This window comes from Petromyzon marinus, chromosome 54 (assembly GCF_048934315.1).
Source record: "Petromyzon marinus isolate PM22_M1 ecotype Great Lakes invasive population chromosome 54, UKy_Petmar_22M1.pri1.0, whole genome shotgun sequence".
NCBI classification, from domain to species: domain Eukaryota; kingdom Metazoa; phylum Chordata; class Hyperoartia; order Petromyzontiformes; family Petromyzontidae; genus Petromyzon; species Petromyzon marinus.
In genome coordinates, this window is record NC_133720.1 from 9997984 (window position 1) to 10018680 (window position 20697).

At 48.1% G+C, this 20697-nt stretch overlaps 1 protein-coding gene and 1 long non-coding RNA gene across 5 annotated transcripts in view; both read right to left on the reverse strand.

The window, feature by feature from the left end:
- LOC116954184 (NFX1-type zinc finger-containing protein 1-like) overlaps positions 1 to 20697 on the reverse strand; it is a 70366-nt gene that overhangs the window by 42802 nt on the left and 6867 nt on the right. For 2 of the 4 annotated variants that reach the window (XM_032974681.2, XM_076052169.1), the window contains exon 2: positions 11950 to 12008. In XM_032974681.2, coding sequence (XP_032830572.2) covers positions 11950 to 12008 — 59 coding nt within the window. Of the gene's footprint in view, positions 1 to 11949; positions 12009 to 12810; positions 14422 to 20697 lie in introns of those variants that run through there. The other 2 variants (XM_032974683.2, XM_032974682.2) reach the window with 2 other exon arrangements.
- LOC116954272 (uncharacterized) lies at positions 1853 to 11943 on the reverse strand. The gene is made up of 2 exons (XR_004404704.2): positions 9930 to 11943; positions 1853 to 2846 (listed from the first exon to the last, which is right to left on the reverse strand). It is a non-coding gene; the product is annotated as an uncharacterized LOC116954272 (long non-coding RNA).

Genomic DNA, 20697 nt, shown 5'->3' on the forward strand with positions numbered 1-20697 from the left:
GTTAGGACATGACAGCCTGCTTGAACCCGCGAGAGCACGTGACCGGACGAGGGGGCACGGGGACCCCCAGAAGCGGGTGAGGTGGCCACGTGGTATGGACCGAGAGTCTCCACGAAGGATCTAGAAGGGGGCATGGCCAGGGGCGGGGCCTGGTCATGCTGCAGCGGATATAAGCCCAGTCCTGACAGGGAGCTGGGCTGTTCAACCCAGGAATGAAGCCGCCTTCCTCGATCCTCACTCTTCGGTCTTCACGCACGAAGGCCAGGCGGCGTGTTAGCTGTCCTGGTCCAACCATATAGTGATCCCATTCAAGTGGTTAGGAGCGGAGGCCACCACCCTATGTAGTTAACCCATAATGTACATAGTTAACCCGTAATGTACATAGTTAACCCGTGATGTACATAGTTAACCTCGGAGCGTTGCACAGTTATCTGTTATGTTAGCCGGTTCGAGTTGTGTTAGTAAATAAACGTGTTGCCTCCAAGACTTGGTGTGCGCCTATTCAGAACCCACTACGTATATGACTACATTAATCCCCCCCTCTGGTCTTTGCACCTGATGGGCTAATAGTGATGTCATCACTATTGCTCTATTTAAGACCGAAACAGGAGGATTTCTCCACAATTCTGGCTAATCACCTGATGAGTCCGGTTGTAATTACCAGCGAAACATCATACTCAATTTGCAAATGGCGTGGGTTACTCTCAAACACACCGGTGTGCTAAAGTAGTAACGAATTGGCATGTTTTGTTGACATGATATCCCTTACTAATTGGCTGTGTCGGGTGGTGATGGGTTTGAGGACACATTTACGCAATATAACCCAAAAAAAACTTTATTATGGATATTGGTCACGAAAGCCTACGACGTGTTATAAATTATATTACTACCGTCAGGGCCATCCATAGCGGCGTGCGGGGCCCGGGGTAAACCCCACCGTGTGAGCCCCCTTGACAGTTTCAAACTAAATCGGAAGTAGGACATCTAACACCGTGACGTCAAAACGCGACCCCCCCCCCCCCAAAGCGCGGCACCCGGAGCGATCGCCCTGATTCGCCCTACCCTAGGGACGGCTCTGACTTCCGTTTACCAATTGTGACGTGTGGCAACGAGTTCTGTTCGCAACAGCGCCACCCAGTGCTGGTAACTGGGTTCAAGAAAGCGTGGCTCTGCTGATGATGAGACACTGAATGTGCCCCCAGAAGGCCTTGTTTGTGTGGCTGATGGGTTGTGTCAAAAGTTAATAACTTTTTACACGACCGGAGGACGCCAAAAGGCCTTTTGAGACTAGGCTACAAAGAAAGCTGTCTCTGGTGTGGACCAATCAGTTTCAAAGACAATGCATATATTACCAGAGTATGTTTTTGTAAGCATTCTGACCACAAGTATTGTGGTTAATGCAGACATGATTCCTTGTAAAAGGTTTCAGTTTGGTGTTTTAACATCTCAACACCTGTTTTGTTGCCAGAAAAAAGGGGAAAACGTATTCTCAAGTTAATAACTTTCATATTTTTTTTTACGTGGAGGGACAAATATGGGAAGGAGGCGTTAGGAATCTTGTTTAACCAATCGGATTGGACACTGTAGTAGGTGGGTCGCAGTGACATCACTCTTCGCGATATGATGTTAAATCTCACGATGATTAACGCGATACAAGTTTTTATTAACTCTGTAATCGTGTATTCCGCATAACTTTCGTTTTGTGTTTGTGCTTTTCCATAGCCAACTTTAAGTATGGATATCTTAAATGTTAATCACTCATAACACACATACACACACGCTGTCAGAAGATTGACGCCACTTAACCGAGACGCCCTTGAATGTATCCGAAAAAGTTTAACAGAGCCCCTCGTTGAATGGGATTAAAGCTATTTATTAAAATAACACATTACCATTGGGGTTCACGCCTTACAAAATATACATGAAATTTACTCAAGTGTGTTTACGACATTGACCATACAGTACAGTGAACCACAACGGAGGAAGAACAGCAACACGACACGAACTCCTCTCTTTCTACTGAAGCCCTCTCGTCGTGGCCAGCAGCAGACATCGACATTTTCATCTAGCTTCCTGACCATATTGCCGTCATATGCAAGAAGAGAAAACAATTGGGATTACACACAACAGCAAACATCACACTCCTACTGGCAGAGAAAGGCCCACTTGCGGGCCAGTACAATCGCCTTGTGCTGCATACAGACAGCTGCCACTGGGGGTGAGGGAGGTGGGGGTCCCATTAAAATGTTCAAGCTGAGATGCGAAGTAAGGCGCTTTAAGTTGCTGAGGCTTTTAATGCGCCTTTATAAATTAACAATTATTATAAGTGAATTTTAATTATAATTTCAGAAATATTTTGTCACGACATGAACTGTTTCAAAACAATACAATACTCTTTGGTTCTTTTGGTAAAGTCATACCTACGTGACTTTACCGAAAGAACCAAAGAGTATGGATTCCTGCAGTCACGAAAGCTTCAAATCAACAATGCAATAGTTTTCGCATCGCACGATACGATTCTCATGGATCTTATTTCGTACGACGTACCGTAGCATCACTATATGGCGGTAACCCAAGCCCAAGGTGGTGCCCGTCACCAATGGGGCAGTGCGTCCGGGACTTTTTGTTCAATACACGGCGGTGGTGGCGGTGGTGGCATGCGACCCTGCTGTAGTGAAACAGCCGTGTGTCTAGGGGCTGCGCCACCGGCCTGATTCACAACACCAGCTGCCGCCGGCCACCGTGATGGAGGGAAGGCCGGAGAGCTTTGGAAAATAAGATTAAGATCGGCCTTTCTTGTTCTCTTGGCGTGTGTCCTGAAGTGGGTGACCGTCCGCCGTGGTGACCTATGATGGCACAACGACAAGGGCAGACAGATGTTTTTGGTTTCTAATGAAGCTTAATAATTTTGTCACTATTGTGCTATCGGTCGCATATCTCGAGTCAGAGAATCCATTCGGATCACTTTCGGAGCAACACAACCCTCCGTGTTAGAGGCTGGTCCGCGAATATCACAAAGCTATCTCTGAGATCCCTTCAGGTGACCCTTTGGTCACATAGAAGGGGCAGCACTTTTCTACCTGCTCTGCCACTGAGATGTAATCATAACCTCAACTTGTAACGCGCCGCCGCCGCACAGTATTCGTTCACTACTCTCCCTCACTCTTCTCCTGTAAGAGAGAACGATTCTGAGGCGCGAGGAGGAACCACAGACAAGTAGGAAAGTAGCCATGTGATGAGCCGATACCATCAATTGCCTAAACTCCAAGATCCCCTTTATATAAAGGTGTTATCAGGCAATTTAAAGAGTGTTTTCATATGGGAGGAAACCAGAGCACCCGGATTAAACCCAAGCATGTAAGGGGGAAACCCTCTATCTCGTACAGATGCAACAGGTGAAGTCCACGTTTGCTGCACCGCAATCTCCTGGCGAGCCAGGGTATGGCATCTCCTCATCAGGGAACAAATGCAGCTACGTCCTTGTCGTGTCCGCCTGCAAGTACCCAGCCATGTCAAACAATGTCTGAGGAAACCAAAGCTGCAGCTAGTTGGCCGGATCGTCACGATCCCGACCAACACGTGACTACAGTTACACCTCCTGCCCAGGCCGTAGGTTCAAGGGCTGTGGGGCCAGCACTCCGTGTTCTTCAGCTCAATGTGGAAGGACTATCTGCGGCTAAACGCGATGTCATTCATGAATTAGCCACTTCATACAATAACGTCATCTGTTTACAGGAGACCCATATTCCAGATGACCAGGCAGGGTGTTTCCAGATAGCTGGATATGACCTTGTTATTTGTTCACTTCACCCAAAATATGGCCATGCACTGTACGTGAAATGCGAACTGGTTAACATCCAGCTGCTGCCACCCTCTGTTGTCTGCAATACAGTACGCATTGGCGCATATGCTGTATGCAATGTAGAAGTAGTGACATAGAATGGGTCACTACGGCACGTAGCGCTTGTTACTGGTAGAGAGCGGGATCGTGGGTGTAATAGCCCGGTCTACCAGCAGGGCAGGTGAAGAGTGCCACTGGAGCACATAGCGCCGGTTGCTGGCAGAGAAGGGGCATTTGAGGATACAGCAGCCGGTCTGCCAGTAGGGCACGTGATAGGCCGGGGTAACGGATGTAGGGTAAAGGTAACAGAGGGGACACGTGGGGCAGAGCCCAGAACCTTCTGGTAGGTTCCAGAAGGGGGTGTGGACGAGGGCAGAGCCAGGTCATGCTGGGGAAGATAAAAGGGAGGCCCCGACGCTGGGTCGGGGCTGCTGCGGTTTGGGAATGGAGCCCGTCGTCTATGAAGTCTTCGTCCTCCTCCTTAGTGTTGGATCAGGCAGTGTGCCGGCTGTCCTGACCCGTATATAGTTATCCCCTGAACTGTGGAAAGTATAAACGTGTATGCCTCCTACGACTAGTGTGTCTATAAAGTAACCCATTACATATACAAACCACCAAATGACTCATGGGGTGTGCCAGTCAGTCTACCAAAGTTTCAACAACCAGCGATATATGTCAGAGATTTTAACAGCCACCATACAGAGTGGGGATTTGCAACGTCTGATGAAAATGACGAGGTGCTTGTGCAAGTGGGCATCACAGTGCCACTTTCACCTGGTCACACGACCCCCAAATAGAGAGGTACCTTCAGCTCAGCCAAGTGGAAAAAGGAATATTAACCGGACCTCTGCTGGGTCAGCGCAGCTCACGGCCATCAAATTCCAGCGTCATGCACTATTCTGAACAACTTCCCCAGGAGTCAGCGCCGCCCATCGTTAATCTACATCGGACTACAGCTACCCATTATTACGAGCACCTTAAAACCACCCTGGAACTTCACAAGGCACAGTGGACAGAATACACTGCAGCAGTAAAACTTAGCATTGTCTACATCCCGAGCACCATCTCAATAGATGAAAAATATTCACGCTTTATGGGGGAATTTACAAGAGCAGCCACAAAGACCATACCACGTGGTGTTTATTCTCTCTATAACCCGTGCCTTGATGCTGAGTGTGCCGAGCTACTTCGACAATGTAAAGTCTGGTTTCCCGGAGGTAGTGTAACATCTGATTGAAAGCCTCAACATCGTGCAATGTGCTCGTTGGGAAGAACTGGTCACCAATGGAGACTTTTTTAAGTCAAGTAGAAAGACCTGGGCACTTGTCCGCAAGCTCGGTGCTGCCCAGCGACCGCCAGCGTGCAATCGCCCACCAGTTACATCAAATCAAGTTCCGAGTCACCTGGTGCAGGTCATCACAAAGCCAGTCGGGTCAAGGCCACGTGAGCGTCACGAACACCTTGAGTGGCGGAAATACCGGCATAGTGAGACAGAATACCATTACGGGCCTTTCACCACTGCCGATGTACATTCAGCACTTCAACAACAAAAAGCTCCTGGTTCTAGACAACATATCCCCTGAGCTATTGAAACACCTTGGGTCTCACGCACAGGTCTGGCTAGCAAGGTCACTACGTACGGCGGGTCTCTCCCTAGCTGCTACTATGTAGTAGAATACTGTGCACTGGTATGGACTCTATAAGTTCAGACCAAATTGGTGGATGTCACCATAAGAACCATCTCCGGTGAAAGCAGGACAACCCCACTACCGTGGCTGCCAATACTTTGCAATATCCCCCTCGCCAAAAAATGCCATCAAGCTGCAATGGCCAAGATGCTCGACATCTTCAAGCCTCCACCCGTGTGTCTGAAGAAGTCCCGACACCCAGTGTGGGCTATACCACAGCCTGAAGACCCGCACTGCATGGGGCGAAAGAATGGAGATGTGTGGATGTTGCCTAACAATGATCTCGTCAGTGATCCGTCTGTCCAGATGCCTGGCTTCGACCTCCCAAGGCGCCAGTGAGCTCAGTTGAACCGCTTCCGGTGTGACCAGGGTATGTGTGCCGCTTCCGAACATCGATGGGGCGAACTACATGACATCCCACTACTGTGGGAATCCAGGAAGCTGGAGACCGTGGTTCACATCGTCTCTGGCTGTGAATTCCGTCAGGACGTGCCGGGAGGACTGGTTGTTGTTGCCCTGCACGTGCTGGAGGAGGCTGTCACATGGCTCTGTGGCTATGTGGGCTGACGTCTACTCACATATAGCATTGAGAAGCATTTATTTATTTGTCTTGCACATCTGGGACTCTAACTGTATGACAGTCACGTGTAAAATAATTCGCTAAATAAATAAACCTCCTCGCCACCCACGGGAAGGAAGTTTCGCAACATCACTGAGTGATCCACCAACCCTCGCTGCTGCCTCCACAGCGCTGTCATAAAACTGTGAAACTTATATTTTAATTCTCAGCAGCTTTCAGGCACCAGTGAATTGACCTTGGCTGGTATAACATAAATAAATAAAAAGCAAAGCCCTCCCAACGCCAAGACTAATCTCCCAAGGAAGAATTTGCCCTTGAACGTAGAAAACTCATTTCTTTAGAACTGCTTTTTGTGTTTAGTTTGCTGTCCTTCCCCCGCACCTCCAATCAGCACGGTTGGCTACTTACGGTGCGAAAGCAGTTCAACAAACATAAATACGACCTAAAAATACCAACATCACCATCGCCTCCACCGACGGCGATAACAGACCCTCCTCCATTCCGCCACGGCGGCGAGATGTGGTATGCAGGAGATTGTGGGTTGGATCCCGACCCTGAAGCCTGCATATTTCGAGTTTGCATGTTCTCCCCGTGGTCGTGTGGATTTTTCTCCTGGTCCTCCAGTTTTTCGCTCCACATTTATGATCAGCATCACGCGTTTAGAGTATTTGGCTGCTGTAAATTTCCACGTGATATAAGCCACTTCGTCGAGCTATCATTTGTGGCCAGGTCGCTTCTGAAAAATAGCTACGTAGCTCAGTGGGCCTTACCTGGTGAAACAAAAATAGTTTACAGTTTTTTATAGTTTAATTCCTGCCAGGGTGAAACGTTCTCTATACTCGGCAGCCTCTCCCAGCCAAACTGCCATAAGGCAAGAGTCGGCGGACGCCGTTTGCAGATGCAGCTTGCGGCCATGGTGGTACGGAGATGGTGGGAGGGGGGTGGGGCGGCACAGCACGGCCTAGCGGAGGAGGAGCGTTCGCGTCCTGGCTCGGGATGTTCATTAATTTCCTTTATCACACGCGCACAGGCACAGCAGAGAGGGAGAAGAACAGCAGCGGTGGTTCGGCGCAAGAGTGGGGCGTTGCTATTCCGTCGTAGGATCCTTAACCGTCGATAGCGCGGCAATGAAAAACGAAAATTCCTGCAGCTTAAATTTCGATTTAAAGCTTTCGTGACTGCAAGGATTCATCTTCTTTGGTTCTTTCGGTAAAGTCACGTAGAATGAGAATAAAATAATAAATTTATAAAATAAAATAACACAATAATATTCTCACGACGTTTCGGCCACAACACAAGCGGCCTTCATCAGGTGAAGGAGACGAGACTGTCTGGAGGACAGCGCTGTCCTCCAGACATTCTACGTGACTTTACCGAAAGAACCAAAGAAGATGAATTCCTGCAGCGTGACCAACAAATATCAGAGTCGACCTCCCCAAACGCGCACCTTGGTTAAGGAGGCAAGCTTTTCCGTGTGTGTTGAGCATTATGCCTTGTCACTGTTATGTTACGACTTGTTATTTCTGATGTACGTGTTTTTGTGACTTTTATTGAAAGTTGTGTTGTTTGAAACCTCTTTGTGGTCTGTTGGGGGCACGGATCGATCAATGTTACATTTCGTATCCAGGCAGGATTTCCTAAATTATCAGATGAATGCGAGAGCCAGAAGCACATCCCGAGTATCCACAGAGATATATACCCATGTTACGTACCCACTGTTTGTGTGTACGCATTATGTACACCCGAAAGACCCAAGGGTGGCCAATGTCCAATGGGGCGTATGTAGAGGATCTGTCAGAGGTGGTTGTAGGTGCGGTCCGGTACGGACATCTTGAGTGAAGCCACATTCGTCTCGGGGTAGCCCTTCGCCAAAAGTAGAAAGTCAGAGCGATTTTCTGACTCATTTGAGTCAATGGTTGGTGTTAATTTCCTGTTCACAGCCCTGTAGAGCCAACAGTGAAAATTTTGCACAGGGGTGAATCTCTGCACGGGACAATCGCTGTTTGCATTCCTCGCAAAGTGCTACTTATTTATTTAATCACCGCAGAGGGAGGGATCATTGGCTGTCGACCCCCCAACCAGGATTTTAAACTCGCAACCTTGCGATTGCGAACGGCTCGCTCTACCACTGAGCCACCTGGCCAGATAAAGTGAATGTGGATGTTGGTATTACTGCAGTGACCGTTGTCTTTTTTAAGTAAACATGGAGGATCGCAGTGACGTTGAGGTGGGTGTCGTTGTGATCTGACATGGCACAGATTACAGGTAAAGGACTGGAACTTACAGTACCTGAGGGCTATGGTCTCAGTCACGTGCTCCGGCCCTGCGGAGCTGTGCCAGAGCTCTCGGTTTTGTGTCGCAATTTCAAATTGCGGTCCACGGTTGACTCGGCCCATTATCCCACCTGGGCCGGTAAAACGAGTGCCACTTTGTGGGATTGTCAACAGCAGTTTCACGAGTGAGAAAATGTAGCCACTCCTCCGCCTCCGACCCCTTCCATATGGGAATATCGAACTTAAGTTCAACAAATTAGAAGACCGAAGTCACATTTTTAAAAGTCACGCTAAATGAGACACACGGGTTGTAATTTTGAAGGTAATTATAGTTTGGGAAAATGTGGCTTTATTTATGGAATAAAAACCAGGGGTTTGACAAACACAAGAGAATTAATGCACAATCGCCATCCCGGCATGGATGAAAATTTTGGTTTGTCTGCGTACGTCCGACCAACAGGACCGTGGTATTCTGTTAGCAATTCTCCACTATCTAGGCAGGTGGACAACTTATTTGTAAGTGTGAATTATAGACCCAACTGGTTTACAAGCCAGCCCAAAGTAAGGAGCCACTTCCTATTTACACTAATGATGACCCACATCCGTAAAAATGTCTGAAACGTCATAGCGTGAATTATTGCATAGTAAATGTTTAGTAAATGGATCATTCATGCGTGACTATACTTCCTTCTTCACCGTAATGCCAATTAAATGTTGTTGTACCTGTAACCAAAAAAAAACAGTGTCCAAAACATACGTCCAAAATTGTGGAACTACCCCATTGACCGAGCGCTGCCAATGGAGCAGGGTAGCCGCATGATGCCGGCTGGATCTGGGAGACGCGTCGACTCGGCCGTGCGTCGTCTCAATATTAAAGGCAAAGGTGCAGGCCTGCAATTGCTCATTCACGCCGCTGGTGGCCGAAGGGCCTCCGATAGAGTGAGCTGCAGAGAGTCCCTCCACTGGGTGTTTGGCATACTCTTTCACACTGGCCAGAAGTCTTGGAAGAGGTGGGCGTATCCACACTTTACCCCACCATAAGTGACCTGCCGACCGACTACTGTGGTGCACCCACTTATACTGCTGGGCGGATAGACGGGGGGCGGCGGGGGGGGTTGCGGGATTTAAGAAACTCACCAAATAATTTCAACTGCAGCGTTGGGAGATGGAATCGAAACAGTGACCTATGAACCACAAGGCCAGTGTGCTGACCATGACACTGCTGTGGCAGGTGGACAAATGTTTTCTGAGTGAATTTCAGATGCGCTTCTGCGGCCACCTGGAACGCTCCATACGTCCGATTATTAGGAAGCCACTGGGAGCTATTCACTTTTAAATCATCTAGATTTAAAACTCATTCCTTCAGAACTGTTTTTTTGTTTAGTTTGTGTCCTTACCCCAGAACCTCCGATTATAGCTGTTGGCTACTTACGATGCGAAAGAACTTCAACATATACATACACACAACCTGCATTCTGCACAGATAATGCTGCACGGGCATTTCGAACAAAATGCGTACGCCAAAGGCAGCGTTCATCTTCACTCACCCGACAGCCTCCACGGCGAGACAAAGACGCCGCATTTGGTCACGCGGGCCCGTCGGTCGGCGCTTGTGCTGTCAGCGAGCACCTACTCAGTCCGGTGTGGCGCATTGGGGAAGGGGGGTAGCGTGGCTCACACACCACGCCCAGCCACCATTGTCTCCCCCTGATTGACAATAAAACTGAATCACTGTTTATAACCGCTACCTGTTTCGGACCTGAGCTGACCTAAAGGGAACCCAGTACCAGATTCAGATTTAGCAATGACAAAATGTTGTGCATGGCCGGAGATTGATTGCCGCCCACTTGGGATTGTAACGCAACGGTGAGAACCGATACACCACCGTTCCCAGTATACAGAACATGTACATTGTATACATTATGCATGTGCATATATGTATTTTTTTATATATGTATACATGTGCATTTGCCCACACCCTGGCCATAGGCTATATATACATGTAGTAGCGGAATTATATTTTTTATATATTTTGCAAAATCTGTCGCTATGCGGACATTAACCGCCCAGGTCTCCTTTACAAAAGAGCCATTACTGTTCATGTGTCTCAATAGGTTCATTATTCTATATCCTGGCTAAATAACGGACAATGGTGATGAACTATCGTTGGGTTATCATAAGCTTGTGAATAAAATAATGTGAAGGAGTTTACGTGTTTAATATGCACATTTCTCGAGTTCAATTTTCAAAGCGATTATTTTTGGCACAGGCATTAGTTGGTTCATCTGTCCATTTTGGTTTGATATTTCATAATCAATATTCTGTTTTAACACTAATATATTGGCTTATTCTTTTGAAACAATACGTAAAAAAAATTGCGTGGTGACATTTCGGTGTCGATTTAAATGAACAGATGGAAAAAAATGTGAAGCCATGTAGAGTTATACTAAATTGTAATCATCGTAAGCCATGCTCAATCGACTGCTGGATGAAGGCCTCCCCAACACGCCGCCATCTCACGATCCAATTGTTCTCCAGCAGATTTCAATCGCAAGACGGACGGAAAATATATCACGCAGTTTCCATGCGAGTAAAATGTTAAAATGATTTGTTTTATTTTTCCAAGATTAATTTCTCTTCGCTTTCACCATACACTGACCCGCATTGCAATGCTGAATATATAATGTGATATTCTCTTACAACGCACACCAAACAGACGCACAATACGGGCCATTGCGATGAAAGCATCCAAACCTTCACATGTAAGCCATACATAAATTATCGTATGGCATACATTAATTTACGCACCGTATACACTGCAGTGAGTATGACAAAGCATGTGAACACGCATGCACGAGCACACGCATGTGCGCACACGCACTGCGTGTTGCAGTAACACACACCTACGTAAATGCTGATTTCACACCATATGCATTCATATTAATTTTCACCGAATATGCAACATTTAGCACATGGCATCAATGCAGTTGCAGATCGTGCACTTATATGTCCACCCATTGTGACACTGAGAAGGATGCCAACTATGGCAATCTGGTCAATGACACGTATTACAATGTGCAACACACGCACCAGCATGAGCACACAAAGACACGTACACACACAAATACGGTCAACAACACATGCACACACACATAAAAACGCACACACATGTATGCCAGACAAAGACAAAGATCCCCCGTATAGCCTTTTTTAACAGACTGTTGGGGCAAGTGCTGTCAGCGAGCACCTATGAAGGCCGGGCACCACACACAAGGGAGTGGGTGGCCAGCACCACGCCCGGCCACCTTTGTCTCCCCAGTGGCGACGTTTACACACCACACCAGGTACTCATTTGAGACTGAGTCGACCTAAGGGAGGCCCAGGACCGGTTCAGATAATCATCACTGGTGTCGGCCGTGAGCCGGAATCGAACCCGGGTCACCGGGTTCGTAGCGCAGCGCACTAACTGCTACACCACCGCTCACCTCAGAACACACACACACACATGCACACGTGATGCCAGAACACACGCATGACATGCATGCACTGTGTGCACATTTTTCTCACCCGTGCGTTACTCCAGCTGAGGCAGACAGCGCCTTCTGAGATGGGGGTCTTGTGTCCTTCTGCAAGAAATTGGGGGGGGGGGGGGGAGAACAGCAAGGGCAGAAAATGAAACGCGAGAGCAGTGACACACAAATGATGCTCACGCACGCGCACGCACGCACGCGCACGCTCTCTCTCTCTCCTGGCACTGCTGAGCCGGCCTCTCCGTGCAGTTTCTTATGAGGCTCACTGCTTGCACCGCAGCCAATGAGGCTGCAGACACAGCCGCTGACCCGTCGGCCAATCGGAGGGCAGGAATCCTTGTCTCTTTTTTTTTGTTGTCCACGCGCTATCGAGCCCACGCCTTCATTGGCTACGGGGACATTCACCGAATTTGCATTTTTTAAAATTCCTCCGCATCCTCTGCTTAATTGGCAATTTCGGCGCAACAATCGGGTCGGTAATGCTACTCATGTAAATTCTAATTGTTTATATTCGATAGGTGAGGTGGCATTGCTGGTGGTGGTGATGGTGGTGATGTTAAAATTCAGAGTGCGTAGGGCGGTGCTCACCGCCTGTTTGGTCAGTGGTGGAGATTCCACATTCACATATCAAGAGCAAGTCCACCCGTAGGACAGCCACTTGATTATGACGATGATGATATCTTAAGGTCCTGCGATGGCTGCTGCTGCAAGAGTGTGGTGTGACAGTCAGCGCACTGGGCTTGCAATGCTGAGGTCTCCGCTTACATTCAATCTCCCGGCACGGCAGTTGAAAGAACGGTGCAAGTTTCTCAAATCCTTCACCCCCAACCACCGCTTCTCCTTCCTCGTCTGTTCACCCAAGGTCGCGTGCGTGGTGGGGTAAAGTGTGGGTACTCACACCTCTCCCAAGATGCCCGACCAGCGTGAAGAGGAGGCTCAAAATACCGTCTAGAGGGGCTGTCTCCAGTGGAGGCCCTTCTGCCAGCGGTGGCACAAGCGAGCATTTGCTGGGCTGCGCCTTTGTCCTGCCGATGTAATGAAATGGAGCTTCTTAACCAATACATTCCATTACCAAGTACCAAAACAAGTTACGGAAGCTGTTTTATCACGATTAAAATATCTGGTCGCGTGACGCTGCAATTTCACAACCTAATTTATATGGTCAACACACAAAGCTGGTGTTTGTGTTTTTCTGCATAGCTTGTTGTCTTTCCTCCGCATCTCCGACTACGTACGGTGCGAAAGAAGTTCAACAAACACACGTACGCACAACGCGACCACTGAGTCTGGCCCTGCGTATCTCGGAGTCACGGCCATCTAGGACGTCCGTGGAATTCTGTTGCATTCATATTCTGGCTCGTCTTAACAGGGGGATGCTTTAAAGTTGGTTTTGATTATTACCACGTAATTGTGACGAGTAATTAATTTAACGATACAACACGAAACACCATTACAGGCAGTCCCCGGGTTCCGTATTCCCGAGCACGATCCGTAACCCGCATTTTCCGTATGTCGGGAACTGATTTTTTTTACTCCAAAATCAACGATAAAATCCCATAGCCGGAAATAGTCGTGCCCCTCCCCTGCCCGATTACTAGGTTCGTTTTCTCTCAGTGTCGTATCGCGCTGTCGTCGAATATCAACCTTAACACTACCCATAGTTAAACGAATGGAACATATGCCGTATCCAATTGTTTACGAATACCACGTAGCATTATTTATTTATTATTGTTAACAGAAAGTTGTCACTGCCGAATGTTCGTTTACCGTGCATTAGGCTAGGCCTAGACTTCTCCGATCGCTGTTGGCTGAATCGGCAAGCAATCCAAGTGTCATTGTGTAAAATAAAGTACATACAGTAAATAACTCGTGAAATAAACTTAAAATGAAGAAAGCTAGCAATAGAAACATGGGGGAAAAAAAGATAGTTCCAAGCATAGAAAACAAACAATTACGTAATGCTACAAAAGGAAAGAATTACATAACGCTACAAAAAATTACATTTACCTTAATCCTGGTCAAGCTCGGACTTGGTGAAGGCGGCGTTTTGGTGGAGCGAGGCGTAAGGCGGCTGCCCGCCCTATGCCTCCCTCCGTGGTATTCATCCGCAACCTCAAGGCACTGCACTATTTCCGCCTACGTAACTAACGGAAACATTTCTGCAAATTTTTACATGATTTATGGGAGCATTTCCGTAAAGTCGGTTTCCGTAAGTCGGATCTTCCGCAACCTGCGGGCTTGAAAAGCCTCTTTTGTATGTATGTCGAATTTCTTTCGCACCGTACGTAGCCAACCGTGCTAATCAGTGGTGCAGGGGATGGACAACAAACTAAACACAAAAAGCAGTTCTTAAGATATGAGTTTTCAATCTAGATGATTTAAAAGTGCATTGCTTCCAGTGGCTTCCTAATATCAGAAGGAAGAGCGTTCCAGACGGCGACAGAAGGGCATCCGAAAGCACGCGATGTGGTGACCATCTCTGTTCGATGACTAGCATCCCTCTTAACGAAGTGGCTAATCACGTGGAAATTTATAGCAGCCGTATACTCTTAAAACGCATGTTGATTGTAAATGTGGAGGGGAAAACCGAAGGACCCAGAGAAAAATACACGTGACCACGGGAGAGAGAAGCAAACTCCAGGGTCGTGATATACAGGCATCAGGGTCAGGATCGAACCCACGACCTCCTGCACACCAGGCGAGGTAGTCAACATCTCCTAGCCACCGTGATGATGATGAGAGAGACACCGCTAACTTCAAATACACAGCAGCAGCAGGCGTCAGGGTCAGGATCGAACCCACGACCTCCTGCACACCAGGCGAGGTAGTCAACATCTCCTAACCACCGTGATGATGAGAGAGACACCGCAAACTCCAAATACACAGCAGCAGCAGGCATCAGGGTCAGGATCAAACCCACGACCTCCTGCACTCCAGACGAGGTAGTCAACATCTCCTAGCCACGATGATGATGATGAGAGAGACACCGCAAACTCCTGCACACCAGGCGAGGTAGTCAACATCTCCTAGCCACCGTGATGATGATGATGGTGGAACCCACGACCTCCTGCACACCAGGCGAGGTAGTCAACATATCCTAGCCACACTGCCAACCGGTGTCATGAAAACGCATCGGCGTATCCAGGAGGCTCTGGTGAGTTGTGATAATAATTAATTACTTATTTACTTAGTAAGACTAGGCTGAGTGCTGTTAGTAAGCGTCTATTTCGTACGGCCAGCAAGGCTGGGGCATGAGTATGTGGTGTGGCCAGGACCAATCACCCACCGTCTGCCTTTGACTCCCCTATGCCGATGTCGACACACTGCACCAGGCAATTCAAATTTATGCTGAGTCAACCTATAACAGGCTCAGACCGAGATTGGCACCGCTGTTGTGCATGGCCAGGAATCAAACTCAGGTTTCCGGGATGACAGTGTGCAGAACACTACAAAAATCCTCCACGTAGCCTTTGAAAGACTGTTGGGGCAAGTGCTTTTAGCAAGCACGACTGTTGGGGCAAGTGCTTTTAGCAAGCACATATTAAGGCCGGTACGGCGCACGAGGGGTGGTATGCCCAGAACCACACCCAGCCACCGTCGACCCACTGCTGATGCTACACACTGCAACCAGGCACTCATTTGAGGCAGAGTTGGGTTTTACGGGAGATCCACACCGGATCTTAACCGTGGTCAGGAATCAAACTCAGGTGATAAGAGTTTGTTGTGCAGTACGCTAACCGCTGCACCACCACTCCACTCACAAAGATGCACGCATGCACGTGCGCGCGCACGCACACTCGAAATACACCGGATATTGCAGTCTCATTTTCGGACATTAAACTCCAGTCCATTACGGGAGAGTGCCTGCAACTGAGTGCTTATTTTCTGCCGTTAAGAGCAAAATGTTATTGGCGCTGGGCCCAGCGATGGTCAGTGGCGCAGCCCAGGGGAGGGTGGTGGGGGGGCATAGGGGAAAATGTGCCCTGAGCCTCACACAAGACAGAGCCCCCCACAATGAGCCTGTAATATTGCCGCTGATAAATATGCGTTAAATATCCAGACTGTATTATCATCGTCGTTGTCGTCATCAGCAACTGTCTATCCACTGCTGAATGAAGGCCTTCCCAGGCCATGGCGTTTTATATGCGTTTTAAACAACGGTGCAAGTTTCTTAAATTTTGCCTTCCGCCTTTGTCCACCCAGTATCAATAGTCGACCGATGTTCAGCAGGGACCTTGAGGGGGGGGGGTTCGGGAGTTGGGGGGGTTCGGGAGTTGGGGGGGCAGCCAAAAGAGACATTTTCGCAGGGCCTCACACAAAAGAGTGCTCCAAATCCGGGGCCTCCAGGAACCTCTGGGCCCAACGACGTTCAGGGAGCTCGTCCTGAGCCAGTGTCCACGAATGTGGCATATTGGCTCCTGATGCTGCCGCTAAGTAATTTCTGTGGGGCGTTACAAAAGCGTGCCACCTGCTCAGTAAAGATCCTGTGATGTGATTTATAAGAGCACGCCACAGTATGGCAGTACTCTATGCCAATATATCATCCTCACAGCAACAGCTTTTGGCTAACCATTGAACAAAGACTGCCATTGCATCGGGCGCTTTCAGATGTGCTTCTGCGGCCGTCTGGAACGCTCTTCCTTCTGATATCATCAGGAGTCATTGGAGCCATGCACTTTTAAATCTAAATTGAAAACGAATTTCTTTTGAACTGCCTTTTGTGTTTAGTTTATTTTCCTTCCCCCACACCTCCGATTAGCACGATTGGCTAAGTACGGCGCGAAAGAAGTTAAACATACATACAATATTAAAAATGTGAAATGCAAATCAAATTGTTTACAGTTGCTAGGTGGATTATTGCATCGCAGGATCAGCAGTGGCTTTGGGAGGCCTTCATCCAGCAGTGGAGTAACCACAGCTGATGATGATGATGAAAATATTAAGGTATTCTTTCTTACCCACAGTGCACCAAGCGCATAGTATATTTTGTACGATCTTGCTGTACTGTGCTCACTGGGTCGCGTGGTGTTCGTCCACAACAGTGGATAACACAGCAGCACTTGCCTAACAGGCCGCAGCCTGCTAATGAGACCGAGACTGTCGAAATCAATTCAGGTAAGACGGAGGCGTCATCAGGGCTACCACCTCCGGACCTCTGCAACGCTTTCTACCCTCCACCAGATCCCGCAGCCTGCGCATCGTAGACACAGTGCGACCTCCAAGATGTGCCCCGACAGTGCCCCACCACCATCTGGCCTTGGCTCTTCTCTTCCCCTTGGTCACTATATGCACCGTATGTTGAACTTATTTCACACCGTACGTAGCCCACTGCGATAATCGGAGGTGTGGGGGATAGACAACAAACTAAACACAAAAATCAGTTTTAAAGAAATGAGTTCTCAATCTGGATGATTTAAAAGTGCATAGCTCTAGTAGCTTCCTAATATCGGTAGGAAGAGCGTTCCAGACAGCCGCAGAAGTGCATATTTCCCTTCCTGGGTGGGGAGTTGATCTCGGGTTGCCGGGTTCAAAGTGCAATACGCCAGACAATTGCGCCACCGCTTCGCCTGCTGACGATTGTGTTGATAATAATCACGCTGCGGCTGCTACTACCGAAGATGATACACAAAGTGCGGCACTGATGCTATGTAAAATGCTCATGATGATAACAATAATGATGCTGCTGCTGCAGCTGAAACTGAAATCGGTGATCACGAATTATCAAAGCACGAGTAACATTAGAACAAGATCCTTACAGAATCCGAATATTTGTTTCGGATTCTGTAAGGATCCGATGAGCTATTAAGCTCTTTTTTCAAATGATGTCCAGTAGGACATCATGTGGGTTACCCCCCCCACCTCCAAGAGAATATCGCAAGCACCCTGCCCATGAGCTCTCTCTCTCTCTCTCGTCTTAGCAAAGAAGCGATCGTTTCTGTCTGTGCCGACTAAACGCCCAGCACGCATCTCCCCAGCGGCGGTGGGGGCAGCTCAGAGTAACGCAGAGACGCCGTTCACAACAGATGAGTGAGCACCTTTCAGCGGAACGATCGATGGGGCTCACGAGTGAGCAGGCAAGAGAGAGAGAGAGACGCACACACAGAGAGCGCCAGAAATCCACTCGGCAGCTCAGCGGCGACCAAAAATCTTTTTGGTTATTCTGCTGAGTCTCACTTGGCGAAGAAAACCTGGAAGGGGAATGGCGAAATAAAAAAAATAAAGTTTTTTTTTTCCCCTCCGCTGTTCAATTTGGGAACTCACCGAGGAAAACTCTGCCGTGTGCTGCTGCCCTTACAAATCCGATCACTCTGGAGCCCGTTCAGGTGTTTGTCTGAAGTGAGGGCATACGGGGTGGTATTTGGTGGATATTGCTCGGGGAGACACCTTGCACTAACTCGTCCAGATTTGTTTAACTATCATCGACTAGCCAGTTGGGAACAATGGGAGTGTTTCTCCAGTGAATACACAACAACCGCTGTTCACTACTAAGTGGCGGTGACGTCAGTGTGACGCTTGTGCCAGGCTATGTGCTCCCCGCACGTACAAACACACATCACGCACACAGCTAGAATCGTCCTGGGCGATCGCCTTGCCGTAGCTGGGAGATGCACAGCGGTCAGCCCTGGACCCACTCACCCAGGGCCGGATCATGGTCACATGAGGCCCCTGGACACACGTATTTTGATGGATATGCATCACTGTTAGACACCTCATCTGACATAAACAAAACTTCAAAGAGACTGGTCAAGCGCTTGTAAGCGTCCAAGCGATGTTCAAGGCATGCCACTAGCTTATCAATGACCACATAAAATGTTTCTCTTTTGAACTTCTCCCTCCCCTCAAGTGTCACACCTGGCTCTGAGCTCCCATCTGCAAATGTTTTGCGTTTCCTCTTTCGCTGAAAATCGTGCTGATATGACTGAGAGACGCCTGTCACATTCAAGGCTGCCCTTTCAAAAGCCTGAAACTGGTCTCGCTGTCCCGCCACAAAATCCCTCAACGAAGACAAAAGCTGTGCTGCTACAGAGATGTCAATGTCATGCTTGTAGCGTGGAACCGATCAAGTATGACGTCCCAGAAATGTGCCATGAACACTATCTCTAAGGTGTCAAATTTAGTACATAGTCCAGCGGCCTCTACTCGAGTGTCTCTTTTCTCATTACCATCATTGCGCATGCCACCGAAGGCCTCTCTAAAGTGAGTGTAATTTCTCCACAGTGCCTTGGTTGACTCTGCCCGAGCACTCCACCGAGTACTGGACAACGATTTTAATGCCAGTCTGACATCTGTCTTCCGAAAGACTTTCCCCCATCTGTGTGTAGATGAAGAGCAAAATGTGTACAGTGACTGCAACATGTAAAAAAAAAAACTCGTCAGTCTCTGGGCTACTGCCGTCTAAGATGTTAACACCAACTAAGGTAAGTGAATGTGCTGCGCAAGGCACACACTCTATCAGAGGGTTTTTTTGTTTCAGGTGGGCCTGTAGCCCATTGTATTTTCCTGACATGTTGCTTGCATTCTCATATGGCTGACCTCTACAGTTTGAGAGGTCCAACCCAAGGCCCTCCACCATCAAAGTCACAGTCTGCTAAACGTTTACCGGTGTGGCTCTCAATTGGCCCAAAGCCCAGGAATCGCTCCACCACATTCCCGCTGCTGTTAACAAACCGGAATATGAACGTCAATTGGTCCACATGTGACAGGTCTGGGGTGGGGTCAACAGTTATTGAAAAATATTTGGCATCCCGAATCTCATCTGCTATTGTTTGGCGAGTTTTCTGACCCATCAGCTCAATGAGTTCTTCACATATTGTCGATGACAAATGTGCCTCTTCCTTTTCCACCAAACTTTTCTATATGTTCAGCTAGGAATGGGTCAAATTGTCATAGCAACTCTAGGATGCCAAGGAAATAACCGTTATGGGTTGACCCAAACCGTTCATCATCTCCCCTAAACGCAAGTCCTCTTTCACCCAAGAACTTGATCACTGCTGCAACTCTTTTACCAAATGTCCCTCCAGTATTTACGTTCCCCATCAAGTTTCTGCATGAGATCTGCATCTATAGCACTGCCCTTTGTCCGCTGGTGCAAGGCAAGCACGCATGATCTATGTTCTGCACTCTTTTCGTGTTCCCCTATTCTTTCAAAGTGCTTCCAGTTACTAAACCCCTGACTAAAGCCACCGAGCTTGCTGGAGAATAGTTTGCATGCATAACAGTTACACACAACCTGTTGAGGGTGAGTACAGTAGACACTGTCGAGAAACCTGCCCATTTGTCAATATACGGTTCAGAAGTTAATTGTTGAAACTTCTCGTTTTTCCACCAAGCGCTCTATCTCGGACTGAAGCTGGGTATTTTTCAATAAGCACTGACTTAACAATGTCACTGGAAGTGTTTTGCCATAATGCAGGGTCAGTGACCTCATAGCATCAGGAATGGCTTGGTTGCTGATTTGATTATTGTGAACTGCCCAACTGCTCCTGAGGTAGAAATTATGGTTCTTGTATATCATTAGCTGTTGAGGGTTAGCCTTCAAACGATGGCTCTGGGGGAGTGACAACATTACTGGAAACTGAACTCGTGCTACTTCCTCACAGCTGACAATAGTGCTGCTGTCATCATTATTACTATCAGAGGGTTATTTTCAAATAAGTTGGCAATGAGTGGAACACTTTGAAGCGCCAGGCTAGAGGGCTACTTTACCCGGCTGGCCAAGTTGGCTGAACCCTCGGCCAGTACTGAGGGAAGAGCCCGATAGCCTGGTAGGGCATAGGGAATTCCC